The sequence below is a fragment of the Chenopodium album genome, chromosome 16 (assembly GCF_948465745.1).
Source record: "Chenopodium album chromosome 16, dcCheAlbu1.1, whole genome shotgun sequence".
Classification (NCBI taxonomy): domain Eukaryota; kingdom Viridiplantae; phylum Streptophyta; class Magnoliopsida; order Caryophyllales; family Amaranthaceae; genus Chenopodium; species Chenopodium album.
Window position 1 is genome coordinate 1,800,342 of NC_137849.1, and position 22,611 is coordinate 1,822,952.

At 41.3% G+C, this 22,611-nt stretch overlaps 2 protein-coding genes across 2 annotated transcripts; both read right to left on the reverse strand.

Moving 5' to 3' along the window:
* Positions 1-604: 604 nt before the first annotated feature.
* LOC145586036 (uncharacterized) lies at positions 605-16,908 on the reverse strand. The gene is made up of 4 exons (XM_081642749.1): positions 16,877-16,908; positions 9,421-9,530; positions 8,538-9,221; positions 605-8,451 (listed from the first exon to the last, which is right to left on the reverse strand). Exons 3-4 carry the CDS (start codon positions 8,577-8,579, stop codon positions 7,687-7,689), a joined length of 807 nt encoding a protein of 268 aa, XP_081498875.1. The 5' UTR covers positions 8,580-9,221; positions 9,421-9,530; positions 16,877-16,908; the 3' UTR covers positions 605-7,686.
* Positions 16,709-22,185, reverse strand: LOC145586037 (uncharacterized). The gene is made up of 3 exons (XM_081642750.1): positions 22,006-22,185; positions 20,253-20,546; positions 16,709-17,033 (listed from the first exon to the last, which is right to left on the reverse strand). The coding sequence occupies exons 1-3, from the start codon at positions 22,128-22,130 to the stop codon at positions 16,967-16,969; spliced, it is 486 nt and encodes a 161-aa protein (XP_081498876.1). The 5' UTR covers positions 22,131-22,185; the 3' UTR covers positions 16,709-16,966.
* Between the last annotated feature and the right edge of the window lie 426 nt (positions 22,186-22,611).

Here is a 22,611-nt window from a genome sequence, read left to right on the forward strand (position 1 = left end):
TGTATGGAGGGACATAATTATCGGTTGGGGGGAGAAGCCGAAAGGAGTTGGCCGTTCTCTTCAAGATAGGTCCCATCTGCACCAAATAGAAAACAGCAGTCAAAAGATCAGATATAACCACAAAAACCACATGACAATCGTTGGATGACTAACAATGCCTCCTCAATATATAAGTGAGAAGGGTCAAATGCTGCAATGCCAAGATAAGAGAACTTACAGTTTCCCACTGTTTGCTCAAAGTTGAAGCGTTCAGAGTGTATAAAAAACCTGCAAATATTGCACGAGTTAGATGAGTCTCTGGAAAAAATACTTTGTTTAGATTAAAACTTAATAGTCAAATATACTATCTTATACCTAATATGCCAGAACTTAAATATTCATTTTTTTCTAAAGGTACGGAAAAGAAAGACATTAGGAAACCTTCCTCACGACTCATGAAGGGAAATGCTAATGCAACCAGAACTTAAATTAAGTAATCGGGATAGAATCAAATATTTTTTTTTTATTATTTTTTTTTAAAAAAAAAGTCTCTTTTAGTAAAATCATGTCATATCCTCCCTCTCTCTATACTTTTTCTTTGCTTTGCAAAACTTATGTTTCAGGGTTTTTTTTTTTTTTTTTATTTTTTTTTTATTTTTTTATTTTTTTATCCTCACGTCACGAAATTCTAGGGTATAAACCCTAGAGGGGCACATGTTCCCACCCCTATAAATACCCCAATCATTTATGATGGAAGGGATGGATTACGACATAACATAAATATAGAGCATTAAAAAGCTCCAACTTCTCTATACTTTCTCTCTCTAGCTTTTCCGATTTCCGATCTCTAACTTGATCGTCGGAGGCGAATATTCCGATAAACGGAATATTCGTTGTTTTGCAGGTGTCCAAGTCTCATTGTCAGAAGAACGCGACCAGTATTCGAGGAGTTCACAAAAAACCCCGAAACATTTGGCGCCGTCTGTGGGGATACTCGTCCGTTATGGCAATAGATGGTCAGACACCTAATACTGATCCTCGTCCAGGCGAGGACGGATATGTAGAAGACCTACATACAACCATACATTCTAGCAATCCTTTGACTGCCTCATTTCAAGAGGCCGAACAACCTCCTGTTACCCCAGCTACCCTAATGGCCGAGCTGACTAAGCTTCGCCAAGAGTTGGCCTCCAACCAACAAAAAGGGGGAGGAGGTGCTTCCAAGAAAACACACAACAAGACCAATGCAACTGATGCTAGTAATACCCCATTCCGTCGTCCGCATGGAAGGTCTCCCCGAGTCCTACGGACCAATCTCTCTAGTCTGTTGGCGAAAACACAGTCGGCTGGGGGGAGGGGCAGACAGCCGAAAAGAGTTGAGACTGAGCCGTCACAACGTTTCAAAGACGCAAGGGATTACATTCGGCACAAGCAAAGGGAGAGGGTCGCATATTCTGACACGGCCTCTACCCCAACCATGCCGGATGAAGCCTCCAACCAATCTTTCTCTCAATACACCAACACGGCCGTCTCCAGCGGAAGTCAAGCCGCTCATACCATTACTCCCAGACCAGTTCAGCCATCACAATATCAGCCCCCTCAAGTACTCAATGGGTTGATACAGCCAACTCCCCAAGTCTTTGGGCAATATGGGCCGTATGGCCAGGTGTTCGGCCAGGCTCCCTACCTGGCTGGTACATCAACACAGCCTCAGCCCATCGATTGGCAGATGCATTTGTTGAATTTGGGAGATAAGCCGCCTCCGTTTTCGCAAGACATACTAACGTCCCCTCAACCAGCAAAAGTGAAGAGTGTATTAATGGGTGTCTATGATGGTACGGGCAACCCAGAGGAACACATTACCTCGTACAGGAATTTGATGTACTTGCAAAGTGTAGATGATGCTACATGGTGCAGATGCTTCCCGGCTTAAGGGGGTGGCCCAAGATTGGTTTAACAGCCTTCCGGCCGGATGCATAAATTGCTTTACTACCCTCAGTTTGTTGTTTGTGGAAAATTTCTCATACAACATCCCACCAAGAAAGACAAGTCTCAACTTGGCAACAATTGTTCAAGGGAAGAATGAAGGACTACGCTCAAACGTCCAAAGATTTAACCAGGAAAAAGCCCAAATTCATAATCTTCCGGACGAAATGGCATACTCAGAATTTCTCCGGGGATTAAGGTATAATGGTTTTAAGTTTGATTTGGTAAGGAAAAAGATTCGGTCATACGCAGGTGTATTGCGGGAAGCCGAAGCCTATATTGAGGCCGCGGACTTTTATTCGCTCACCAAATCAGAACAGCCGGCCAAGGGGGCTGAAAAGAAGCAATCTTCTCAGCAAGACTCGGCCGGCCGAAAGAAAGAAGGAAGCAAAAGAAAAGAAATTTGGGTAGCTGATGACAAGCAACCCAAGTCAAACAAAAGCAAGACGTACGAGCCTCAGTATGAGTTCAACAAGGATGGCTACTCCATTTTGATGGAGATAAAAGACAAGTTTGAGTTTGAGAAGCCTCAGCCTTTGAGAGGCTCGGCCCAGTTAAGAAACAAGAACAAGTATTGTCATTACCACAAGGATGTAGGTCATGACACGAACGATTGTATCAATCTGAAGAGGCTGTTGGATAAGTTGGCCGATAAGGGTCTGCTGAAACCCTATGTGACCAAGTCCAAATTCACCTACAAACGGACAGACAACGCGTCCGAGAAAAAGCAGCAAAGTGATAAGAAAAATGACAAGGAAGATGATGGGAATAGCACTGATTCAGGTTTTGTGGCCGTGATATCAGGAGGCTTTGCTTCAGGCTGCCCTACCATGAAAGGAATCAAGCAGGATGCTCGAAATTTGTCAAATGTGATGCAAACGGACGCTGTTAAGGCTGAGCCATTTCCTGAAGTGATCATAAGTGAGGCTGACCGTGGAGAGATCAAGGCTTTGCACAATGATCCCATGGTCTTTGTCATGAAGATAGCAAATTTAAAGGTGGGACGAATATTGATTGATACGGGCAGTTCGGCCGACATTATCAGCCTGTCCGCCCTAAGAAATTTAAGCTTCCCAGAAGATGCTCTCCAGGACATCACTCACCCCTTGGTAGGATTTGGGGGGAATGTCATTCATCCTGTCGGACGGATTGATCTTCCAATTCGTTTTGGGCAGAAGGGAGAAGGGAGAGACATGGTCGTCCGTTTCCTTGTTGTTAAAGAGCTGACTGGGTACAACGTCATCCTTGGCCGCCCCACTCTGAATACAGCCAAGGCGGTCATAGTGCCTCACTTAAATGTTGTTGAAGTTTGAAAGGTCGGACGGAAAAATTGGAACAATTCAAGGAAGTCAGAAAATGGCTAAGGAATGTAATCAGCTGGCCGTGAAGCCAACAGCGCGCGGCCCAAAACTGTTCGAGCCAAAGGAAGAAGGAACCTCACTCCCAGCATACCAGGTCGGCCAGAAGCGTAAGGCAGCCAGGGCAGAAGAAGCCTAGCAATTAATGACTGTCGGCCGGGCCAGAAGAGTTGAGGCCCCATCCGGCCGGCAGCCACCAGGATATAGTGCTTGACTCCAACCACCCAGAACGGACAGTTAGTGTCGGCACTATAGCTTTGGGATTGCTTGGGGATGAGTCAGTTCAGCTTTTAAGAGAATTCAAAGATGTGTTTGCATTTGAAGTTGGTGAAATGCCAGGGATAAATCCTGACCTGGCCGTGCACAAGTTGGCCGTGAATCCTTTGATAAAACCTGTCCGCCAGAAGAAGAGGAATCACGGAGAAGAGAGAAATCAGGCGGCCGCAGCAGAGGTGAAAAAGCTGTTGGACGCCGGTTTTATTCGGCAATGCTTCTACCCAGATTGGGTGGCCAATGTAGTTCTTGTAAAAAAGCCGAATGGGACTTGGAGAATGTGCGTGGACTACACGGACTTGAACAAGGCGTGTCCTAAGGATAGCTTCCCTTTGCCTAAGATTGACCGTTTGGTTGATTCTACGGCTGGACACGCCCTAATGAGTTTCATGGACGCATACTCCGGATTCCATCAAATTCCCTTGTGGGAAGAAGATCAAGAAAAGACAGTGTTTGTGACCGAGCAGGGGTTGTACTGTTATAAAGTTATGTCATTCGGCCTCAAGAACGCCCCTGCTACCTTTCAGAGGCTTGTTAACACAGTCTTTAGAGACTAGATCGGCCGGAACATGGAGGCGTACATTGATGACATGATTGTCAAGTCAAAAGAGCCGGCCGACCATCTCAAGGATCTACGAGAAACGTTCGCCGAACTCAGGCGGCATAAGATGATGTTAAATCCAAAGAAGTGTGTATTTGGTGTTGAGTCCGGCAAGTTTCTCGGATTTTTGGTTGATCAACGTGGAATTAAGGCCAACCCTGAAAAAATTCAAGCCGTCCTTGACATGAAGTCCCCAAGAACAATTAAGGAGGTGCAAAGACTGACCGGCTGTTTAGCAGCCCTTGGAAGATTTTTGTCAAGGTCAGGGGATAAGTGCCGTTACTTTTTTCAAACCATTAAGAAGAAAGCCATGTTCGAGTGGACAGAGGAGGCCGAGGAAGCATTCGTACAGTTGAAAAGTCACTTGCATACATTGCCTCGCCTCGTCAGTCCGCTCAAGAATGAGAAGTTATTTATCTATCTTGCCATCTCTAAACATTCTCTAAGTGTCGTCCTCCTTGCTGAGAGGGACGGCCACCAGGTCCCAGTGTATTTTATCAGCCATGTACTCCACAATGATGAGCTTAAGTACCCCCCAATTGAAAAATTTGGTCTGGCCTTGTACATGGCATCAAAGAAGCTGCGGCCGTACTTTTTGGCACATTCAATTGTGGTCTACACAGACCAACCTTTGAAGAAGCCGTTCTCAACGTTAGAAGCAAGTGGCCGCATGCTTAAGTGGGCTTTGGAACTCAGGGGCTTTGACCTTGTGTTTGAACCAAGAAAGGCAATCAATGGGCAAGCTTTTACGGATTTCTTGGCTGGAATGGCACAGCCTGATCTTCAGCCGGCCGGGGACCAAGTCTGGAAAGTGTTTGTGGATGGTAGTGCAACGGCGACCGGGTGTGGTGCTGGTGTTATATGTGAATCTCCTGAAGGAGACAAATATGAGTATGCATTGATATTTCAGTTCCAAGCGTCAAACAATGAAACTGAGTACGAAGCATTGTTGGCCGACCTAAAGATGTGTAAAGGGGTCGGGGCAACCAAAGTTGAAGTGTGCTCGGATTCCCGGCTAATAGTCCACCAAGTCAATGGTGGCTTCGAAGCTAGGGAGCCGGCCATGATGAAGTACATGCAGCTAGTGAAGGATGAGGCCGAGTGCCTAGAACATTTCTCTCTTAGACAAGTTCCTCGATCAGAAAATCATCAAGCGGACGCGCTCTCCAAATTGGCTTCCTCGGCATCATGTGATACTCCAAGATCAGTGTTTTGGGAAGTAAAGGAGAAAAGGAGTATAGATGCCGAGCCCGTTCAGATAATAGATAGAAGTTCAACCTGGATGGACGGAATTATTTCCTATCTAAGGGATGGAATGCTTCCGGACGACCCAAAAGAGAGTTGGCTAATGAAGAGGAGGGCGGCCTGGTTCGAGATGAAGGATGGGGAGCTATTCAAAAAAGCTTATGTGAAGCCTTATCTAAAATGTATAACTCCTGAAAGAGGGCATGATGTGTTGGATGACCTCCATTAGGGGCATTGTGGCTCACATATTGGAGGACGAGCCTTAGCTGAAAAAGCGACACATTTGGGATATTACTGGCCGAGCTTGAATACGGACGCCATGCAAATGGTGAAAAAATGTGACAAGTGCCAGAGGTTTTCAACCCTTGTTCATCGTCCAGCAAATAGTCTATCAGCCATCAGTAGTCCGCTTCCATTTGCTAAATGGGGCATGGACAATTTGGGGCCGTATACTCCTGCACCCGGCTAGAGACGATATGTACTAGTGGCAGTAGACTACTTTACTAAATGGGTTGAAGCTGAGGCCGTCCGGGGCATCAAATGGACGGATGTGTCAGCCTTCATTTGGAAGAGCTTAATCACTCGGTATGGGGTACCTCAGTCAATGGTGTTCGACAATGGACCTCAGTTTGAGCGCGCCAACTCAAGGAATGGTTGGGGGATCAGGGCATAACTCGTTGTTTTGCCTCAGTCGGCCGACCACAAGCCAATGGCCAAGTTGAGGCCTATAACAAGCTGATTTCAAATGGGATCAAGCGCAAGCTTGAAAAGGCGGGTGGCCTATGGGCAAATGAGTTAGTTAATGTGCTATGGTCCATACGGACAACAGCAAAGAGCTCAACAGGGGAGACTCCATTCTTTTTGGTCTATGGAGCTGAGGCTGTACTCCCAATTGAAATGTACGAGCCCACTTTGCGGGTAATGCTCTATGATGAATCGGCCAATTGGGAGGCCATGAAGACCTCTCTAGACTTTCTTCAAGAAACTAGGGGCAATGCGGCGCTTAGACATGAAATTTATCGCTTAAGGATGACAAGGGCATATAACCGCCGAGTGTCTAAGCGGCCACTCAAAATGGGGGATCTAGTGTTGAGGAAAATGGAAGCTGTTGGCCGTGCCAATGAGGACGGCAAGTTGACCCCAAACTGGGAGGGGCCGTACCGAATCAGGGAAGAAGTCCGAGACGGCACATATCGCCTTGAAGCAATTGATGGCTGTCAGATCCCACGAACATGGAACACTGACAATCTGAAGAAATATCATGTTTAAGTTTCTCTAAGTACTTAGCCAAAAAGCTGTGTATACAGCTAGGTCTATTGACCGAGCCATGTAATCAAAGTCATACGGCCACAACAATGTACTTTTGACAAAAATAATGAAAAGTCAAGCATTGTTGAACTATTTTGCTATTTAACTTATCTTTATTTGCATATTATGATTTGTAATTAAAAGCCGAGTGAAATAACTTACTAAGTTGCTTCCAATATAGCAACACGGCTTATCAGTCTTACTGAGTGGCCGAAGCAACAAGGAAGCAAGATTGCTTCCGATGGAGCAATTCGGCCACGAAAGAAGAAAAAAAAAAAACTGATTCAATTCAGAGAACAATGCGTCCGCACCAATTCAAGGCGGACGGTTGAGGCAAGGTATTCTGAACTTGTTTAAAAAAGCAAGTGTCCTTTACAAATAGGGCAAGGGCATACCTAGGCGTTTAGCCCGGCCGAGCCAGGAATCTCTAAGTTGAGATAATAGTTGGGATTTCAAGAGTACGCCCGAGCGATAGTTTCAACGGACTACTCGTACAAAGATAGCTGAACGGCCAATTAAACTGATTCGGTGCTTCACCTAGTCCAAGGGCAATCATTACTATGATTTGATTAACTTGCTAGTCTTCATACCCTTTAAGGCATAAAGACTACCAAATTAATCAAACATCTTAGAGTATGGACTAGGCGAACACCGAATAAAGGGGCATACCCCTAGGAGCGTACGAAAAACATTCAAAAAGCACAACATTGCAAAAATTGCTAAGTATGAAACAGAATTAAAGAACCGCTCAACGGGCGGACGAAATCTTCATTAAACTGACCGCGCAAAAGGCGGCCGAAATGTTTATAAAACCGCTCAAACAGGCGGCCTCAAAATAAGAACAAAAAAGAGTACAGAATAAGCTAAGTAAAGTAAAGCTGAAAAAAGAAGAAAAAGCTGGGTAGCTGAGCAGACGGGTGCTGGAGGACTTGAGCTCTACTTAGCCGTATCATCCTTGGCAGGCTCCTCCGCAACCTTGGCGTCTTCGGCTGGAGCGGCATCACCGTCCGCCTCCTCCTCCTCATCTCCCTCTTCCTCGTTCTCTCCGGACTCAAGAGAGGTAACTACCAGCTCTGGAAGAGGCTGGCCGGCATTCTTTGCCACTTCTCTGAGGCAGACATAGTTCAGCCGCTTCTTGAAGCGTTCTTCATAGTACGCGGCCTCTCCGTCATCCACCATCAGCTCGAAGGCATCGAAGAAGTATGCCCTAAGCCTGTCTTCGGCATTCTGCTCAATGCGGACGATTTCCTCCGCGCTGGGCGGCCGAGGAGCTTTTAGCTGCTCAGCATAGTCCAAAACGGACTTCTTCAAGGCCTCAACCTCGGCCTTCAGCGCGTCCGCTTCGTCCAAATCAGACTTAAGGTTGGCTTGGGCCAACTTCAGCTCACTCCTCAAGGCCTCAGACGCCTCGAAGCCCAGCCTCCACTTTTCCTTCTCTAGGACGGCCTCGTCCCTTTCAACCCTCAAGGCCTCCCTGGCCAAGGACTCTTGTTCGAGTGCCTTGCCCAATTTGACCAGGTCCTCTGTTTGCCGCGCCGCCTTGTCGGACAGCGCGGTTATCTGGGTCTCAAAATGCACCCTTTGGACAGCAGTCGTCCCAGTCACAGCGTCCCCGGCCTTTCTAATCTCAAGCCAAGCTTGCTTCAACCGCTCGTTCTCTTTATCCTTCCATTCAAGGAAGGCGTTCAGGCGGAGGAAGAGCTGCGGACAAAAGAAGGAAACTTAGTCAAATATAGAAAAATTTGTTAGATGTTGAAAAGAAAAGGTATAGAGAAAAGGAGACGTACCTCAGCACTACAGTTGAACATAGGGCCCGAGGAAGCCCTCATTGATTCCCCGCAGCTTATCACGCTGCGCTTGGGGAACCGCGCGAACCATGGCCTCGCGCATGGCCTTCCTGTCCGCGCCAGTCAGTGACTGGCCGAGCAGCCTCATTTGCAACTCCTCTGAGATGTCTGCGGACGACCGGACAAGAAGAGTTAGCTAAAATTTACAAGTACAAGTTAATCAAATGGTACAAGAATAAGGAAGAAAGGCTAACCAGTGGAGAAGCTTGGAGGAGAGAGATTGATGGGAGGGGGCGGCAAAGAGGCGTCCCCCTCGTTGTCTAAACGGCCAGCAGTGTCACTGGCCGACTGACTGGCATTTAGCCAATCAGATTTTTTAACTACCTCGACATGCGGAGTCGAGGTGAGGCCGGTCATTTTTTCCGGGGTTGACTTACCCCCGTCGTCCATAGGGACGGACGCGTCGTGTACCTGATCAGCAACAGGATCCACGGACTTGGAGGCCTCGCTTTGTACCAGCCGAGGTTGATCTCCTTTAGACTGCGTTTGAGCAGTCTGCGACTTAGTCTTGGCCGCGGATTTGGAGGGCGTCTTCGTGGCGACCGTCTTCATCCTTTTGGATGCGTTCGCATCAAGAGTGGAAGAAGCTGGCTGCTTTCTTCTTGCCTTTGGGGTAGAGGAAGACTGTAAACATACAAGCAAGTTAGAAAAATTACACAAGGCAGAAAGCATGTCAGTGTCCGTGTGAATTGGGGAAGGAGCTCCCTTCCAACATGTATGAACGGACGAAATGCGTCCGTGCAAACTTAGGAAGCATGTTCCTCCCAATACAGCAGAACGGACAATAAAAAAAGAAAGACTCAAAAATAAACTAAGTGTTTACCTCCTTGATTTGCTCGTACATCTTGAAACGAGCCTTGTAGCGGGCAATGTCCACCTCGGACGTAGCCACTTCTCCCTTTTGTGCTGGGTCAAGCATAGCGTACGCCTCCGCTGCAAAGAGAAAAAAGTAAAGTGTTAGAATATTTTTCTAAAAAACTCTACGTGCGTACAAAAGGTTTATATATCTAAGCGTCCACCTTGGGGCATGTTCTGGTACAGGCCGTACGCAGGCATAAAGGTAGTGTCTCTAAGCCAATTGGCTAGAGGAACTCAATGGCGAGGGACACGTTCAGTTTTGTTACCCCGCTTGACCCGGTTGACCTTGAAATATTCAAGTTGGTGCTCTTGGCTTGGATGGATGGGCGGCTTGTCAGGTTTGTGATCCCAACGTCTGAGCTGAATGGGATCTGGACGGCACTTATTCATGCGGAGGTTGAACTCCGCATCTTTGGTTTTGATGCGGTAGAAACGGTGCTTCCAGTCCCTCCATTTGCTGACACGGTCGACCACAACCATGTAATCCCTGGTTGCACTCAAGACGAGCCAACCATCCGTATCTTTTTCCAGCCGTGTAAGTGAGTGCATCTCACAGAAGACCGCAAAGTCTGGCGTGAAACCCTTGCAGATGCACGTCACCAAGTACCCAAATATGTTTAACCAACTGTTTGGCGTCAGTTGGAAAAGGCCAATGTCATACTTGTCCAGAACTGTCCGGACGAATGGATGAAGAGGGAAGCGAAGGCCTACATCCAAGGCGGCCCTATAAACGCAAAAAGCCCTTTTGCGCGGCTTCTCATCATCCCAGGTAGCCACAGCAATGGCTTTCCTGGGGACTTGTATCTCAAATCCTTCCCCCAAATGGAGGGACTCCTTGTACTCCTCAAATTCTTTCTTCAAGAACTTCAGAGCCGTCTCTCCAACTGTACAGGCGTACGGGTCCCTGAAGTTATCAATGTTGGCGACGTTCTCTTCGGCCGCCGCCTCACCTTCGGCCGTCTCATCCACGGCCTCTTTCTCAACTTCTTCTTCTTCCATTTGGTGAGAGGGGGCACTCCCGAATTCTGAAGACAGCACCCTATCCAGGTCTGCTGCCTCGGCCGAGCTTCGGCCTCTTGAGCTGAGTACGCCCGTGGAAGAAGGAACGCCCTCCTCAACTAATGGACGCTTGCCTTTGTCTTTGGCAGCGTCCGTCTTGTTCCCCGAAGAAGGGGCGTTGCGAATAGGCAGATCGGACGGTTCCCTGATTGAGATTCCCGTCATAGGTCTGTCCGCCCCGCCCAGTTGGAGCAGAGGTTGAGAGGAAGAGAGGACAGACGAACCAGCAGCGTCCGCCCCAAAATTGGTAGGATGGTCTTTGCAGGCTACCAGCTCGGCCTCATCCATGACTGAGCTGGCAAATTGAGGGAACCTAAGTTCCGGAGCAGGGGTGGACGAGGCGCCTTGAGCATGTTGGCGTTCCTCGAAAGAAGAAGTGACCTCCACGGCCAAGTGATGAGAGCCAGTGGAGGCGGTCGTTGTTTGGGTGGTGGAGGTAGTCTCCACCTCCATGGTACTTGGGTTATTAGGGTCATAAGGGACCCTAGGGTGAACCAGACTACCGTCTGGGTTCCTGGCCGCATGAAGCTCGCGCGTACGCATTGTTCTTGCCATTGTCTGTTGGGACAGAGAAGAATAAGTGGGGGTGAGTATGTACGCACCAGACATAGACTCACTCCAAGGAGGAGACAACTCTTCTCCGTCCACTCTAGACTCCTCATTCCCAGGCGAACGGCCGGCCTCATGAGGAGAGTCGGACGAAGCCGAGTATGGATCCAGAATTGAAATAAAAGAAAAAATACAAGTAAAGAAAAGAAAGAAGTATAGACGGCCTACCTTTGTACGTTCTGAAAACTTCGAAAGTGTTCTTGGTGTTGTTGAAGATTGACCGGAAAACTCAAAAATGCCCGGACAACTCAAACTCACGGCGGCGCTCTTGAAGATTAAAAGGAAAATCACTTTCTCTCACTAGACTGCTCTGACTTCTCTCTAGAATTCACAATTGGGTAAAGTGTGAAAATGAGAATTCACTTCCCATATTTATAGAATGAACTCATGGGGGCAAAATGGTAAAACCACCTTTCCCGCCTAAACATTCAAACGGTAATTTTTTGAGAAATTACTCGAAGAAAGGGACAGAATGACGTTAGGGTCCTGTTAACTTGTGAAAAAATCAGACGGACAATTGACGGCACGTCAAAGTGAGTTGAAGTGAGTTAAGTCCCAAATTCAAGAGATTTACACCTTCAACACTTAGTCTCCAGAACTTAAAAATATCTAAGAGGAAAATACGTCCGCCCAGTTCCCAGACGTTTAGTCCAAAGGGGAAAGTTCAGACGTACGCAGCATGATGAAAGAACCATAGAGTACGCCTGAAATCAAGGAAGCCCAATCCATTTCAAAAATATGTGGACGCTCTGGGTAGTTAGGAGATAAGCTCCTCCCAGAGTATCAGAACGTCCAGACCAAAATAGGAGGACGTCTAGTCCCACTGCTGAGGCCGCTCTGGGTGGCTAGGAGATAAGCTCCTCCTAGAGTACGAGAGCGTCCAGACTAAAAAGCAAGGATGTTCATTTTAAATGTTGTGGACGCTCTGGGTAGTTAGGAGATAAGCTCCTCCCAGAGTATGAGGACGTCCAGTCCAAAATATGCGGACGTCCCGATGAGCTAGGAGATAAGCTCCTCCCAGAGCATGAAGACGTCCAGTCCAAAGTATGTGGACGTCCAAATGAACCAGGGGTTAAGCCTCTCTCAGAGTACGAGAACGTCCAGTACACAATATGGACGCCCAAATGAGCAAGAAGACAAGCTCACTCCAGATTACGAGGACGTCCAGAACAAAATATACGGACGTCCAGGTAGCAAAAAGAGCTTTGAGTCCAAAGTATATGGACGTCCAGGGCAGATGGGAGGTAAACCCAACCCAGAGTACATGGACGTCCAGAATGGAAGATCAGAGGAGGCGGCCAGTAAGTGTACGAGCCACCCCCCTCTGAGGGGCAAATGTTTAGGGTAAAAATACCACAAGTACGTGGCCCAATCTCATAGTGACACGTGGCCCAATAAGAAGGCGACACGTGGCATTATGAGAGGGTGACACATATCAGCTACCTTTAAATACGCAATACAACATCAGAAAGAGAAAAAGGCCTTGATTACATCAGGCCCAAATCCCGAGAAACACCTTGAATGCCGTACAACGGCGCCCCCCCATAACACGTGGCGACCCCTGATTGCGCAGCCAATCACGTCACGAAATTCTAGGGTATAAACCCTAGAGGGGCACATGTTCCCACCCCTATAAATACCCCAATCATTTATGATGGAAGGGATGGATTACGACATAACATAAATATAGAGCATTAAAAAGCTCCAACTTCTCTCTACTTTCTCTCTCTAGCTTTTCCGATTTCCGATCTCTAACTTGATTGTCGGAGGCGAATATTCCGATAAACGGAATATTCGTTGTTTTGCAGGTGTCCAAGTCTCATTGTCAGAAGAACGCGACCAGTATCCGAGGAGTTCACAAAAAACCCCGAAACACTTGTTGCTTGAGCTTATAACAAGAAAGAGACCCACAGACGATATGTTCAAGGAAGAATTCAACCTCCATATGCTTGTAAAGGCAGCATTGCCTGACCAAGTGTTGCAGATTGTTGACATGGCCATTACAGAGTGCGAAATAGAAGAAGTCGATAGTAGTAGAGGATTAAGAACCCAAGAAATGCTTCAAAAACAACAGGAATGCATAATGGTTATTGTAAAGATTGGAGTGGCATGCTCAAATCAATTGTCAAGGGATCGAATGACAATAAGTGCAGTCATAAGCGAGCTACAACAAGCAAGAAAGACCCTTCTCAATCCAAGGCAGAGGCATAATATTCCAAGAGGTACAATTGAGCACGATTTGCATTAACATGAAATTGAACATGAACTCCCATTCTTACAGATTGTGTTATATTGGATCCAGAAGTTCTAGAAAGTGGAGCATCAGACAACACAATATGTTTTCTCTATTTTTTGTTTCAGTTTCCTTTGTATTGATTGTGTGAGCATTCTTCAAGTAAAGAAGATAAATTTGCCAGTATTTTTGGGGGGTTTGTATTGAATGATAAATACTGATGATCTTAATAAACATTTCCTTCTTGTGAGTATGACCCATACCAAATGCCATTGAAACTTCGATTTCCAGTTAGACAGAGTAAATAATCAACTATAAGTATTTTTTTTTTTCCTCTTTTTTTTGACCCATATCAAATGTCCCTTTTTCTAAACTTTTAAATTGAAAGTTATGAATATCATGTTCAATTAAAACTAAAAAAAATTGATAGTTTAAATTAATTATTAAAATAGAACATTATCTTTTTTATTGATTTTTTTTTAAAAAAAAAAAAAAAAAAACAATTCATTAATTAAAAGTCATACAACATTTACAAATGAAATCTAAATTATCAAATACATAAAATTGAATCAAAAAAGAATTTCTTTTATCAAAGCTTTATCGAAAAGTTTATCTAAATATCAAGAAAAAGATACTTTATTTTTAATTATAATAAAAATTAAGGTAAAAAAAATTAAAAAATTACATAATTTATCATACAAATATGTAAAATATAATTTATTTAAAAAAAAAAAAAAAAAAGGAAATTCTCTTTGGTAACACCATATTTTTTTAATTTTCTCAGTGGTAAACAATGAAAATTCTAATTATCATTAGTAACACTATATTATTGTATTTAGTTACTTATAACATTAATGATTAATTTTTATTAAAATTTTAACTATAGTTAGAGGTTTTTGGTAAATTATTTAGTTGTTTAATAATTAAATTATCACAAAAATTATTTATAAAAAAAAAAAAAAAAAACCCCAACCCCTCCCCACCCACTCAGCCACCAGCCCAACCCCTCCCCTTGGCGGCGCCCAGCGTCCACCATCCTCGCAGGCAACGCCTGTTCTCACCCCCACGCCTCACCCAATTTCCCAAAACGAAAAACACCCAAAATCCGCCAACAACCCCTGTCCTTATCACCTCGACACCCCGTCCAACACCCCAAATCGAAAAACATCCAACGCACCACCTATTTCTCTCCTCAAATCCGCCGCCCGTAAGTCAGCCTTGAAGTTTCCGAATTTAACTGTCCGCCGTTGTAACAGAAATTCGAGTTTGCCATAACCTAATTGCAAAGCTTCAATTGACGTTATTTCGACACTTCAAAATGCTGAAATTAGAAATTAGAGTTTTTCGGAATGAAATACTTTGGATCGATTCAACTCCTTAACAAGATTTCTACCAGAATTGCCAAAACCTTATCAATTTCTTCGTGTTTAAATTCCGGCCGATTCAATTACTTTAATAGGTTTCATGAGCTTGATATGAATCAGGGTAAGGGTGAGGGTGAGGGAGGGGCTCAGGACAGTCAAGTGAGGGAAGGAGGGAAGGAGGGAGTGAGGTCGCCTCTGGCTGCCGACGCACGGTTTGGAGAAGGGCTGCATCAGCTGGGGAGACGGAGGGAGCTGCCGAACGCAGGATTTGGGCTGGTGATGGTGTGACTTTTTTTAAAAAAAATTAATTTTAAATTAATTTAACTATTAAAAAATAAAAAACTAATCATGGTTAAAGAATTCAACTAGAGTCAAACTCATAATTGCATATAATCATTATTAATGTCCCCATTAGATTAGTATAACAAATTAGAGTTTACCACAGATAATCAGAATTTTCATTGTTTATCACTGAGAAAATTAAAAAATATGGTGTTACCAAAGAGAATTTCTCAAAAAAAAAAAAAAAATACAAATTGTGCACCGCACAATGGGATTCATCTGGTATTCAATACCTAGTTTTGCAGGTCTAGAAATTAAAATATATCGAGGCATTTCTTCACACACAAAACCAAAATAAGGCCTTAATGGAACAACTTTTGGCTCGCAATTCGAGAGAAAAAATATTTTAAAAGTTATCACTTACGGAACCCTAACAGAAAATGTTCAGTGGTAGCATAATCAATATTTTGGGCGTTTTAAAGGTAGTAAAATATAAATAAAATTTAAACAAAGTAGTTAAAATCAAAATTATGCTTTTTAAAGATAGTAAATGACAAGATTTCCTAAAAATAATTTAAGTTTAGAAAAAATAATATTCGTTCAATAAAAGTACATTAAATGTTAGATAAAACCAATAAGTTCAAAGAACAAATGCAATCCCTGCATTTCCAAATAATTCACACAATTGTGTCAAAAAAAAAAATCACACAATCAAACTTGACATATATGTCAATGCAACTTATATGACTAAATATTAGATAAAACAAAAAATTTAAAAGCTAGTATTATAAAACATTAAATTAGTAACTATTCAACAATATATTTCATGAATTAGAAAAAAAAAAAAGAAAAAAAAATATATACGTTAGTAAAAAAATAATGGTCAAAGTTAGTGTATGAATATTGAAAAAAGAGTCAACCATGTGAATTATTTAAAAACTGGGAGTAATAGAGAATCACTAAAAACAAGTTTTAATTAGTAAAAATAATAAAATTCACACGCTTAAGACCAAGTGGTCTAAATGGAGAGTGTTAATTGGGATATGTGTGATTGCATTATACCTTCAAGGTTATAAATAAAAATAAAAAATGATCTATCGATTGTGATAGCCATTAAGATCAACAAGGCCATAGGGGTTGAAGATGTTGGGCATCTCCAAAGGATCAAATTAGGAAGATGAGAATAGCCAAAGTGCATATTTTGAGATGAATCTGCGAGTACATCTTATCTAAAGATAAAAATAAGGAATGAAGGCATTGTGAGGAGAGAATGTAAAACAGACCAGAAAATGCAACTGCAAGAAAAGTAGAGAAGTGAAATGATTAGCATTAAGACTCTGAATTCCTGATATTGTTGTTTCAACTTTCTCAAGTCACCTTAACATTACCCATAACTAAGAAATAGGACACTCCCTTGTAGCACGACAGAAACGTAAAATTTTGAATAATGGAAACTGATAGGTAAATGCGTTGTTTTAAAATTTTTATCTCAATTCATTCAATGACCTATAGTGAAATGCCCCTTTTTTCGGTAGCAAACAAATGCCCCCTTCGTCCCACAAAGATGGATTATTTACAAAGCAATGGAGCATTAACAAGTTAGGACATGTCATGACTTATACAGACGTTCATCAAGCAACAATTATGCATAATATTAGCCTAAACAGACGACAATTAACAATGAGCAGGGGAAGAATACAGTGTACTAAATCTACAAAAATCTGTTGTATCATTGACCAAACCTAGAAGATACATGGCTATGGTACAAACTGTATCGTCATCAGAAGCAATCAAGCAAATAACAGTCAGCTTACAAAGGGAGAAGAGATGACCTATGAATCTATGATTATTGCAGACAACAATAAGGGACAGACCTTGATTTGACGATATATGGTGTGATAATCCCTTAAACATTGAAAGCTTGGGACTTTCTATGGCATGACGACATAAACTCTCCATAAAGCTTACGTCTTTCCTTGAGAGTTTCTTCTAACAAAAAGCTTGTTGATATCTTCTGTGACAACATTGCTCCTGCAAAAATTCAATCAAAGATTAAGCAACGACTTATGTGCAAACTTTCGATGAAATTACTATACTGAAGAAATTAAGAAAAAGCATTCCACCGAAAGAATCCCAGAGCAAGAAAACATAACAATTATATACACCATAACATAACAATTGCAATAGCATTTGCCATATAGTATGACTAACAGCGCTTAACTACTTCAAAAGGCAATGTGCAGCTAATGTCTCACGGTTCAAAGGCTTTCAAACACAATCAATAAAGTTTTACTCTTTCAATCCTCCTACATAAAGATGAAATAGGGAGCCTATATGCTGGATTCAAATCAATACTATTGGATAGATTACTATAATACTTACCTCCGCTTTTTTTTAGTTGACACATATTCCTTTTTAGGAAGTTTTTTTTTAGTTGATACGTTTCCTTTTGGGTATGTTTTATACTTTGCATTTACTAGCTACCCCAATTGCTTTATTATTCTCTCTCACTTTCTCTCCTCTCCTTAATATGTGTGCCTAAATTGAACGTGTCAACTAAATAGAAACGGAGGAAGCATTAGTATTTGTTTTTTGACAGATGAACATAATAACTATAACAAGCAGAAATTACAAGCAGTTTCTACAATCTAAGGACTAGTTCATCTTGTCTTCTTGTTCATCCCATGATCAACCTATTAAAGGATCATCCCTGGGAAACTATTTGCTCGTGTGTAGATCACATTCGCAGCTCACCCGTCACCCCTAAACAGCCTAAATAACTGCGAGAAAAATTTGTTCATGAGTATAATTTACAGCAATATCTGGGAATTGGGGCAAATATTTCCAGATTCAAGCTTTATTTATAACATGGCATTTTTTATTCTATTAATTTTGCCAACATATGCGTTAAAATAACCCTATAATTTGGCTTCTTATAACTGGAAGATGACCTAAAAGTACAAGACATATGAGCTATCATCGACAATTTGACACTCATGCTAATGTAATAGTGTAAGACACCTAGAGCACCAGTCTCTTACAGCTCAAAAGTTCCATTCTATGAAATACTGCCCTCCATTCTAAAATGATCTATGATACATCTACTGTAGATATCAGCAATGTATTTCAATTATGAGTAGAATATATACTTAATGACATATCATCCCTTTTAATGACATACTTACAACGCCAAGCAACTCCACTATCTCCATCATTACCTAATCGGTAAGGGTGACTTAAGTTGTCCTATAAACCTTGAGTGACCAACAAAATGTTAGGCAAAATGCAAGTTTGAGGATGAAATTGTGGGAATCGGAGATACGAAACTCACTCAATTATTGTCACTCCCCTGTCTAGTTTGCAATGTAAATAGTTAATGAATAAATAATGAGTTACTCAGAAACTAAGCCTCTTCCCTTCTCTCATAATTACTAATAAATATTTAAATTGTATATTAGTAGTTCAACTAAGATATACATTTACACGTTATCAAATATTCTTCCTTCCCCTGATCATCTTCTATAACAAAAACCTAAAAGTAAAAAACACTACATAGACTTCACATGGTTGGTGCTTCTTGCTATATTAAGTTAATGACGCATTCAAACTCAAGGATCCATAGTGAAGGACACTGCATTTAAATAAATTAGAAGAAAACAAACATTTACACTAATACCCTTGGTCGGACACTTGATTCCATACAATGGCTATGTTACTTAGACAGTTTGACGTTTCATTAATCCTCTTTTCGGACACTCAAGTTAACTTACTTCTACTTTTTAAATTCTTCTTTTGTTGAGTATGGATTACATACCCATAGCCTTGTCGAAGTGTTGAGTGTAAATGGACTAATGGAAAGTCAAAACAACATAAACTTTAACTAACTTCAGAAAAACCATAAATCACTAAATAAAATAAATAAATCTCACTACCAACTACCTAAACTTGCAAGTAATACCCTACAAAATCAACTATAATATAAAGAATTACCCAACTACAAGCTACATGGGAAGGATATCTTAGACTTTTTATTTTGGGCCAAAACCATGGAGATTTTTCGCAATATAGCTGAGTCAAACACTTGATTAGATGGGTATGTACCCAGCCGAACATGGATGCTGAAGTTCAAACAATAGAATACAAAAATCACATAATTAAATGAAATGAAATTGCCTAAAATCACTAATAGGAAATAGATTACATGCAATCTACAACTACAAGTCACTAATCTATATCACCCTACAAACTTGGTGTAATTTCTTATATGATAAAAAGCAAAAATAGAGTATTGAGGTAGAAGTGAATTTGGAGAAATTTAATACTTCCTCCGTTTTTTAAATATTGCACCACTTACCTTTTAAGGAAGTTTCACAAATATTGCACCATATCCATTTTAGGAAAGAAAATATTTGTATTCATACTACAAATACCCTATATACCCTTACCTTTTAACACTTGATTTTTTAGTTATGTTTACAATCACATGGGCAAATTTGTACTTTTACCTTTCTCTCTCATCCTTTATCCCACTACCAAAAAAATTTGTGCCCAACCTTTATGGTGCAATATTAAAAAAAAAAAAAAAAAAAAAAAAAAAAAAAAAAAAAAAAAAAAGAGGAAGTATATGAAATATTAGAATGTAATTAAATCACCGGAAATTTTTTTTTTCAAACCCAGCCTTAAGAGTGGCTAGATACTAACCAAGGCGAAGCGGAGTTTAAATAAAGGAAAGATAAATCTGGTATAAATTTCCATCTGCTAACTCTTTCCCTACACACCTCTTGTTGTTGCTGTCTCTGACTTAATTTTGACGACTAATTATGCATTGCCTAGAAAACCCCTTTCCTAAGGCTTAGATGCTAATCAACAATCCCAACTTTAGAGAAGCTGCACACTAACCAGGGCTAACACAATAAAACAAGTAATATAAAATTCTCATCATCCTTTCTCTTCTCCTAAACTCCTCTCTCTATATATAGACCGATGTACAAAAAAAGCTCAAGGTGCATTAGAGAGATAAAGGTCCTGCTGCACCTAGGCATACCTTGGGTGCACTTTGGTGCGCCTCTTTGAAGTGAGGTGTACAATTTAAACAACCAAAAACATTGACTGAAGTGTGCTTTGCCTGGAGCCAAAAAAAAAAAAAAAAAAAATCCTCTACCCTGTGTTCTTATATTAACTTGGTACACTTGCCAACAAAGCAGAAAGAAAAAGTAATGATAAGCCAGAAATTTTCACTACAAAACTCACCTGCCACGAAGCTGGGGAGGCATCAACAATCCACTGCTAGTATCTGGAATATCCTTTGAGTGTGGCAGATTCCCTCTTGGAATTTTTCCACGGATATTTGAAGAACTTGACCCGTTTGCTTCTCTCTTGCGCGATGCATTTTCAGCCATAGCAGCCGCAACTCGAGAAGAGTGATCACTACCAGTTTGCTGAGATGAGATAGGAGAACTTAAGAGCAATGAAGCATCTGGAAGATTCCCAATAGGTGAAGGTGAGACATCTTTTGATGGTTGATTAGACGATGGTTTGATTGATCTGCAAAATATAGCTTTGGGATGGTCAAGAAACTCTGATATCACATCAATTGATGGAGTAATAAGTTAACAACACTAATAATTTCATAAGCTCACTCGATTGGGGAATACAATTACCAACAAAAACCTCTTGGAAAAGTTAGCTACAAAGTATCTACTATCCAATAGAACCCTAAGAACTGTAATAAAAGATTGCACCAAATGACAAAAGGAAACAAAATAACATATCTATTTCAGATACAGATGAGCTCCTACTACTTAGAACAACTCTCTTTATCAAGAGGAACATGTTTGGACTACTAAGCCAGGCATTACACAGCTTTATACTTAGCATAAAGAAGTGACATAGTTGCATATTACACTAGCAAATAGCAACACTAGGCCAGGAAAGTTTATGCAAACCAGAAGTTGTGTTTATAGTATCTCAACTATTCACAAATATGACTTCATTTCAACGAAAGATTCCATAGTGTAATCTAGTAATTCCAGTTTCTAGGATCAAAAAAAGGATTATGTGAAACCAAATCACAACTCTTCCCTCAAAGTAATGTAAATTAGTTGCGCAATAAAAATCTAGAATTTTCACAGCAAGAAATCAAAACCTCATCTTCCAATCATACTCATTAAGAGATAATATGGCTTATAACAACAGCAATTAAACAAACTAACCATAAGTTAAACACACCAATCATCAAAAAAACTAAATAAGTCTCCAAAAGGTGAGAAACTTCAAAGCTAAAACATTCATGAAAATCCTAATTTGTTATCATTGATAAAGAACCCCATAAGTAAAACATTACATTTCCTTTTTCAAAACAAAAAAAAAAAAAAAAAAAAAAAAAAAAAAAAAAAAACATTACATTTCCACATTCTTAGTCAGTTAAGCCTCAACATTGGCAACTCCAATAACAGAAATAATTGTCTTTAAACATAATATAAATCAAAAGAAATCATTGACAAAACCAAGCATCCAAAAAACTAAAGAACTTTTCGAAAACCGAGAAACTTAAAAGCTAAAATCCTCCCAAAACTCCCAATTTGTTAGTGTATAAATTATGAAGACCCGATAAATGAAACATTACATTTCCGTATTCTTATAGAGTTAAGTCTCAAAATTGGCAACTCCAACAACAATAGTTTTACAAACAATTGAACAACAATAGCACACAAAAATCAAACAAAATTGAGCATCCAAAAAAATCAAAAGAAATCATCAACTACAACAAGACCCAGTACGAATTTCTTCACCAAAAACAAAACTTTGTGCAATAAATTGCATCAAATAGAATAATTATCCAACAAAAGCACAATCCACACACACTATAGTACAAACAAACAATTGAACAACAATACCACACAAAAATCAAACAAAATTGAGCAGAAAAAGGAAACCCTAGTGACAAAAACTTAAAATTTCTGAAATCAAAAAGGGAATAGAGAGAGAGAGAGAGAAGAATTACTGGGGTTTAGGTTGAGAAGGAGCGTCTTCAAAGGTGGAGGTGGAAGGTTGAGGTTGGGGTTGTTTGATGGGTGCGTCTTCTTGTTCTTCTTCGCCGTCGGAAGATGCGTAATCGACTAACGACATCTTTCTTTCTTTTCCGTCTTTCAACGTCTCCTCCACTTCCACCCCCGTATTGGTACTACACTAGTACGTGACTTGTAAAAAGGGGGAAAATTTGGTACCACTCGTGCAACAATTGCACGGGATTGTAACACGGTGGCGAATAATGATTTTGATAATGAATGAACATAAACCGTAATTGTAAAATTATGAACATGTACTTTTAACTTTGTAAGATTGTAAATAAGGAGTATAAGGGTGGTTACGTAAGATCCTTCTCCTTGTTACGGAGTAAGGTGAATGAAAAAGTAAGAGAATTAGAGGAGTGAAATTTTTAAATGTGTGTTAAAAATAGAATAAAGTAAAAGTGCGTATATAAAAATGAGAACCTCTTTAGATAAAAATGCATCAACAACAATAAAAACAAATACAATAGTAGTAAGCGAGGAAGTATAAATGCATAATTGTGATGCATGAGATATGTGCCTAATGAGTGCATTTGGTG